At 44.8% G+C, this 7,500-nt stretch overlaps 1 protein-coding gene across 1 annotated transcript in view; it reads right to left on the reverse strand.

Moving 5' to 3' along the window:
• Window positions 1–246: 246 nt before the first annotated feature.
• The window catches only part of sspo (SCO-spondin), a 48,995-nt gene continuing 41,741 nt past the window's right edge, over window positions 247–7,500 (reverse strand). Inside the window, exons 36-51 of the mRNA XM_026180213.1 lie at window positions 6,690–6,921; window positions 6,067–6,219; window positions 5,280–5,417; window positions 4,980–5,162; window positions 4,744–4,894; window positions 3,792–3,951; window positions 3,394–3,442; window positions 2,632–2,736; window positions 1,729–1,856; window positions 1,490–1,610; window positions 1,280–1,407; window positions 1,067–1,208; window positions 817–987; window positions 551–722; window positions 397–460; window positions 247–285 (exon numbers count right to left, since the gene is read on the reverse strand). Of these exons, the coding sequence (XP_026035998.1) occupies window positions 247–285; window positions 397–460; window positions 551–722; window positions 817–987; window positions 1,067–1,208; window positions 1,280–1,407; window positions 1,490–1,610; window positions 1,729–1,856; window positions 2,632–2,736; window positions 3,394–3,442; window positions 3,792–3,951; window positions 4,744–4,894; window positions 4,980–5,162; window positions 5,280–5,417; window positions 6,067–6,219; window positions 6,690–6,921 (2,136 nt within the window). The remainder of the gene's footprint in view (window positions 286–396; window positions 461–550; window positions 723–816; window positions 988–1,066; window positions 1,209–1,279; window positions 1,408–1,489; window positions 1,611–1,728; window positions 1,857–2,631; window positions 2,737–3,393; window positions 3,443–3,791; window positions 3,952–4,743; window positions 4,895–4,979; window positions 5,163–5,279; window positions 5,418–6,066; window positions 6,220–6,689; window positions 6,922–7,500) is intronic.

A 7,500-nucleotide genomic window follows, 5' to 3' on the forward strand; every position in this document is an offset into this window, starting at 1 on the left:
CAAACAGAAATCTGTGATCTGCCGTCGTGTCCAGGCGGACATAGAAAAAATATCCAGCCAAGATTCCTGATTTTACCGCAAAGTCTGGCGTCCTTACTCCTTAAATCTCTGCTGGAACTCGCCACCTCTCTTTGCAGCGGGTGTTTGCTGATGGTGTCGGCCTGGAGCGAGTGCAGCGCCTCTGATATATGATGATCCTTACAGTCATTCAGCCTTCATAAGAAATGAAGAAAAACAATCACACAGCTAAAAACAAACCTCACCGTGATATCCCGGGCCACCGTCCTGCAGAGACAAGATCAGAGTATGAAGCACTGTTTCTGTTCATGCTGTACGTATTTTAACATCTCAAATCCAAATGCAAATAATGGGACTTAAATGAATTCACTGGCTTACAGCAGGATGTGTGACAGCAGCCATAGATGGAGTCCTCAGCGGGGCAGGCGGGGGTGTGTACGGCCTGCACAGTAGTGATCGTATTGAAGAGGAATTAAAAACAACTGCAATGCTTCTACGTTAAACAAAAAAGATCCGCGTCCTCGTGTCTTACTGGGCTGTAATGTTGTCATGAGGGTGGCATCCACTTTCATCCTCTCCTCTGGGACAGTGGGGATTTCCATCACAACGCTTCCATGCCTCAATGCAACCCCCTGGTGGGGGGCAGGAGAACTGACCAGCAGGGCAGCTACGTGGACTGGTGGCTGTAGTGGAAGGCTGCGTACCTGCACACAGTGAGTAGTTGTGCTCAGTAAGAATGTCTATGTTTATTCTAAAATATTAAAGAGCAAACTATGAGCTGTGGTGTGGACAGCTCACCACAGTGGGTCTCGTCCGAACTGTCCCCGCAATCATTGACGCCATCGCAGACTACGCCCAGAGGACCTGCTGGCACGCAGCGACCGTTCTCACATTGGAACTCTTTCTCTCTGCAGCCACCTGCTGGGGAGACTGGTGAGGGAGGACTGGGTGATGTTAACCAGCGAGAACCTGGTGATGAAAGTAAAGCCTGCATTTTAGAATCACACACACAAACCCAGTATGTAAGACCAGCATCCTTTCCACCAACCATCGCCACAGCCCATGATCTCAAGGCGAAGATAGATGCCATTCTGGAAGTCATGGGGCAAGAGGCGGACAAACTGAGCCGACACGATCCTGTCCAGTCTGCTCTCCGTCACTCCTCGATCATCGTGATTACCGAGAAAAACCTGGGAGGAGAACAATCACTAAGAAAAATAATAAAGCCTTTAAAGTAAAGCGCTTTGGTTTGCTGCTGCACCTTGGCTCTGGGTGGGGCATCAGTGACCAGCTCCTTGTGAGTGTACCACTGATTTCCATCCCGGCTGAACTGGAGGAAGAAGCTGGACACAAATGTGCCAAACACACCTCCACCCTGGGTCAACACACCTGTAGGATAGCACAGCGACGAAACTAAGTGCACAAAACACTGAAGCAGCATGTACTGCATGTAAACTGTGTGCCTGTTTACCAGTGATGTTGTATGGCTTTAGCAGGTCTATCTGTATGTAGGGACTCTGTGTGTTGCCGGTGTAGCTGTCAGGCCTCCGCTGTGGTAGGTCCTTATACTCCTCTGGTTCTGGACTCCAGCCCTGCAGGAAGAATTTTAAGATAAATAGCTAAATAGCATCATTTGTCATTTATGAGAAGTCTAAGGAAAAAAGAGGATGATGGTGGACATGCTCAGGGGTCTGATTATGTGTGGAGTACCTGGAGGTCACTGTGAGGGTCCCACGCATGCAGACGAGCTGCATCAGGGGGGTGACCGGCCTGCTGTGAAGAGGCACTGAAACTTGAGGCAGGAAGAGACTGGACACCCAGGGGAGACCAGCATTCCTCTAAACAGGAACAAGGATAAACAAAGTTTGCATGATTTAAAACAGATGCACCTCAGATTATAAAGACTTCACCGACTTGTTCGTGAGATTGTCCAGGTATAACAATGTAAGCTTATAGTTTCCATTAAAGTTCATGGGTTACAACTGTGTAGCAATATATTTCTATACAGTTGAGCCAATGACATGAGCGATAGCAGTAGTGATCATGCAGAAGCAGACACCTGTTTCTGGTGTGATTCAACAAAGCGCTTAGTTTTCCTCTTCATAACACCTGTGCTGTCAGGGTTAGAGGCAGGCGATGGCTGCTAGAGCAGTGCCATACTGCAGATTTGGTATGGATGCAATACAGAAAAACAGCGATACCAATAATGATACTGATACTTTTAACTTATAAAGGCATCTTATGTAGGGAAGTGCTCCAGTTTTGTTGACTGAGGCTCGTTACAAAGGTATGTGTCTGCTTGCTAACCAGTGTAGCTTTAGCTGATAACTTAGCATCAATTGCTTCTGACTCCAAAGCAGTAACATGGGAAAAATCTGTCGGCTTAAACGTTTCATTTTTATTTCAGGTCACACATACTGTTGGTACTGAGTTTGCAAAAGCGAACATGTTTGTCTTCTAAGAGGTGTAAATGTCTCATGGGTGCCCTCAGCTGAGCCTCTGGGTGAACTGCAGACCATTTCTGAGCAACATTAATAAAAGTAAACTGGCTCTCCTGGATCGTCTCAGGATCAACCTTTAAATATCTAACAACAGGTAGAGGAAGGCACCTACCTCCAGGAGGAAGAGGGTATGTGGGAATCAGGGGTGTAGTGACCTGTGCTGGCTTGGAGGTCACAGTGACAGGACCAATTGTTGTAAGTATTGTGTCATTTTCACCTAGCAGGTGTAGAATACAAACAGTGGTAAGAGAATATTCATTAACACAAGATTGTCTACCATAAACAAGAGACAGTCGTCTAAGTAATGCAATTTTATTGCTGGCCAGATGTTCACTTACAGGTCCATTCAGCAGATGATGTTTCTACAAGGGTCCCAACTTCATCTTAATTTTTTTAAGTAATGCATGGCCATTATTTGTTACCAGTCCAATTATAGCACTTACCCAGAATGCAACACTATAAACTAACAAATTGGTTGATTCTGCACAGAGCACTCGTTCACTTTTTGACTCCATATAAATTAAAAAATAAAATCTGTGGGATGATTTTCTGACTCATAAACTGCTGCACCGTCTTCGTCACGTTTCTTAAACAGATCTTTAAAAATCATTTTTACAACATTTCTGTGCTGTCGATCGTGTCAGGAGTGACGTTTTTTTTCTAATAAAAAGAAATAAAAATAATGCTCTCTCTCCAAACACCACAAGTGAGATTACGGCGTCTAACATTTATCATTATTAGTCCCTACGTCATCTGACATTTGGATGCTACATTAGTGAGTATGGAGGGCAGTTCCTCGTGTTTAAGTTCAACCACCATTAAAGTGGAAAGAACTTAATCAGCGTAAACAGGAGAACAACTGTTCAGATTTTACCTTGGCAGTAGCAACACCTGTCTCCCTCTCCAGGCACCAGACTTTGGCCCTGCACAAACAAAAAGCATTCATCTCGAGTTGCCACGACGCACAGCTACGTGGAGGCAAGAAAAGGTTGCAGAGGCAGGAGATGACTACAAGTGTTTCCAAGGAATAAGATACAAACACACATTTACACACAGTCACATACACAAATGTGCCAATGTCCATTATAGTTCCACAAAACATGGACACAAACTTAAGAAGAACATTGGTTACACTAATCAGTAAAGTCTGTAGACGACACTAAAGTGGCGACAGGTGAACAACATTTAAAACATAACAATAAGACTAATGTGGAAATATTTTTAGTAGCTTTTGCCAACAAAAATGAACAACAGCCACACACATCCTCTCACCTGAGGGCAGCCAGTGGCAGCGTATGGACAGTAGGGGGAGCACTGCACTGTGAGGTTGGGAAGACAGCGGCATAGCTGACACTGGTCTGACCGCCATCTGTCGCCCACTGTGTGGGACTGACCGTGATACTCACACTCCTCACAGGGGGCTGTCTGACACCTGCACGCACACACACAGACACACACGCCGACAGTGGGATTGTAATACAGACACAAAGACAGACATTTTCTTTCAAAGAAACCCAGCAGAGACGTTGGTGGATGGACATCATGATTCGATCATGTTTTTAACCTCAAAGCCAGAGCTGATAGAAAATACTTCCTCACAGCAGGGGAGAAATGCTTGGCACACGGTTGGATTCCCATATATAGGGAGACATTTCCATTCTTGGATCAGGGTGCACAATATTTTAGCTGCTACTTTTATAACGCTCACGACCTGCACCTGTTCCAATGTGGCAGCACATTACAGAGTAACTGACACATTATTCCCACATTAATCATCTTTTCTTACTTGGACATAATCATGAACAGCTGGTGGATTGCTGCACTCTGCCAACACTAAGAAGTGAGCACACCGGACAGAAAAGCAAACACTGGACTTTCATCCTTGACGCCCGTTTTTTGAACTTTGAAAAGGTTACATGTATTTAGCTGATTGGTGGATGACCTCATGAGCTACACACGCAGTCTAGTAAACTAAATACATTTTTTGACTACTTTTTGGGCATTAAGTGGTGATTAGTGCAGTTCAAAACCTCTTCATCAAAATATTTATAATGCTTGATAGCACATCTGCTGAGCTCACGTTGAAGAATGATGAATTCTCACAGAGGCGCACGTCAGACGATTGCAATCCCATGGAGAGTGACCATGTTTGGAAAAGGTCCGAGTGCTGAAAGTCTTGAAAAAGTACACAGTTTCTAACCAATGAAAGCAGGAGGAGACTTACCGGCGAGCCTTCCTGTAAATTCCTCTGCACGTCCTACCATCTCCATGTTTGGGGGGGTTGTTTGGGCTGCGGAAGGACCACTGAACGCTCTGCACACCACACGGCCCCAAGCACTCTCCCCACTCAGACCATGATGACCATCCACAGTGGACTACAAGTGTGACAAAACAGATTCCTCAGACTTCACAGCAGTCTGTGTGTACACGTCAGCTGTGGATTTGACTACAGCGACTCACTGGAGCAGTCAGGGTTGGGCTGACACCTCTGTGGCCTTCCTGTCTCGCACACACAAACCTCACAGTCCACTTTGATCTGCTGGCCCGGCCAGTAGCGCACACCCGCCACCTCACACACACACTCCTCTGGTGACACACACTGCTGTGTGTGGCTCATCACCTGCCCCTCTGGGCACCAGCATCCTGAAAGTATTGATACGTTAGAGCGAAAAAAGCTTGTGACTGAAATCTAAACTGGTGAAGAAGCCACATTTTATTTATCACACAGGACATTCCACACGTGTCCTGGGATGCACCGACCTGAGAAGCAGGGTGCGCTGGGATCACAGGTGGACTCACTGCTGATGTGGGCACAGGACAGTGGGCAGGGAGCACAGCTGTGTCTAACCAAGCCTGTGGGACAGCTGGTGTTGTCACATCCATCATTCAGACATGGTTCTACAGTGAGGCACAGAGACAGAGCAGGAAGTCCTACTGTAAGAAAAGCTGTGTAACTAAATGAAAAGTGTCGAAAATTCTCGTATGTTATCTGTTTCGTTATGCAGGTTAAAGTAACGAGGGTAAACACCCTGGTATAAAAAAGGGAAAGACAAAAATGAATACAGGAAATCTCCTCATTTTAGAACTGGACGTGGTACCGTTTTTCTTTCCTTTTTACCAATTTATCTCTTATTGTCCTTAGCTTTCCCTCATTTACTACCAGTTCATGGCATTTAAGTATTTATAAGTCTGAGCTGACCATGAGTCTTATTGTGAAAGTCTGGACTCTGATTACTTCCTTTCTGGTTTAAATAGCCCAGATTTGGATATAAAGCAACCACCATCATCAGCAATAAAAACAACTTCCATCAACACTCGAGAAGATCTACGTTTTTTATACTTGGAATATTTATTCATATTTATATACGGGATTTTTGGAGTTCCAAAAATATTGATTTTAAATTTTACATTTTACATGTTTGCGAAGCTCTCTGAGAGCACAAGCCATCTCTGGGCAGTAATTACTTTTATAATAAGTAATAAAACCATCGTAAACAAAATACTTGACTTTTGCTCAATAAAACATTCATCTTTACAAACTGCTTACTGGTCTCCATGGACAGATTAGATGGTCCTGGGAGCTGGGAACAGTCCTGTCCTCCATAGAGAGGAGGTGTGCATGCTCTGTTTCTGACCTGAACTCCACCACAACCACTGGAACAGTTTGACCAGCTCCCCCACGGCAGCCATCGACCATCAACTGTAGAGAAGATGGTGAATGGTAAATGGACCGGTTCTTATATAGCGTTTTTCTACTCTATCTGAGCACTCAAAGCACTTTATACAACTAATTCATTCACCCAATCACACCCATTCACACAAGCATGTTTTCTAAGTTGTTAAGTGCTTACTATCTAACATTCATACACATTCACACTCTGATGGATGCATCGGAGAGCATCTTGCCCAAGGATATTTGACATGCAGAGCGGAGGAGCCTGGGATCGAACCACCAACCTTCCGGTTAGTCGCTGAACCAGAACAGAAGACAAGTCAGACTTTTTGACATGTGTGCGTCTGTGACTTTCCTTTATGCTTCTATTTTTGTCGTCAGTTTTTCCTCCAGCCTTCTATGAAAAATAAACCCTCTTGTTCCAAAATTATAGGAATCTCACGTTTCCTGAAAGCATTCCCAAACGTGTGTGTTACAGTTTCTGTGTATGTCCTTACCAGGACAGGTGGTATTGAAACACTCCTGCCTCTGGATGTCCTGACCCCGGCAGTGGTGCAGCAGGTCCCCTGGAGGGCATGATCTCTCCCGGCTCATGAAGCCCGTCCCACAGGTGGTGCTGCAAGGACTCCAAGGGCCCCAGGAGCTCCAGGTTTTACAGCCCTGCTCGTCTGTGGGGTCTCCGAGCGACCCTAATGAGGAGTCTGGGCAGTCTGGAACACCATTACACACCTAAAAACAGAGCAGGCTCACTGTACATGAAACTTTTCGTTTTCTTTCTTCCTTCCTTGAAAACATAACTGACTTAGTTTTAGTATAATTAACGGAGAAAAACAGATGCAGTGTACTTTCATATGTGGGCCTGCAAATAACCTCAGATAGACTGAATGATGCAGCCATGCAATAGAAAATAAAGTAGAACCTCAGTAGTAACGCAACTGAAACTTCTCCCAACTTTCTGGTGTAAAACAAGGACTTCTATCCCTTCGTTGCCTGTTCAGCCACACATCGTTAAGTAAACACATTACATGTTGTAGGCAACATGACACTTCAAGTGAGTGAAAAACCTACTAAATATTATGTAGATAAGATAAACGACTATGAGTAAACAAACACTTGTATATTCTCCCTCAGAGGAAGTAAAATACTTTCATGACAAGCATCTGGCTTCTGTGAAGAAGTGAGCATGGGAGGGCTGAAGTCCAAGTGTGTTTACTGATTCTGTGAAGTGTTGCCCTGGGACTCTCCCTGACTTCACGCCACATGGTTTATATCACTGTGTTATCAACAACCCCTCAAATTATACTAGAT

This window comes from Astatotilapia calliptera, chromosome 9 (assembly GCF_900246225.1).
Source record: "Astatotilapia calliptera chromosome 9, fAstCal1.2, whole genome shotgun sequence".
Lineage (NCBI taxonomy): Eukaryota > Metazoa > Chordata > Actinopteri > Cichliformes > Cichlidae > Astatotilapia > Astatotilapia calliptera.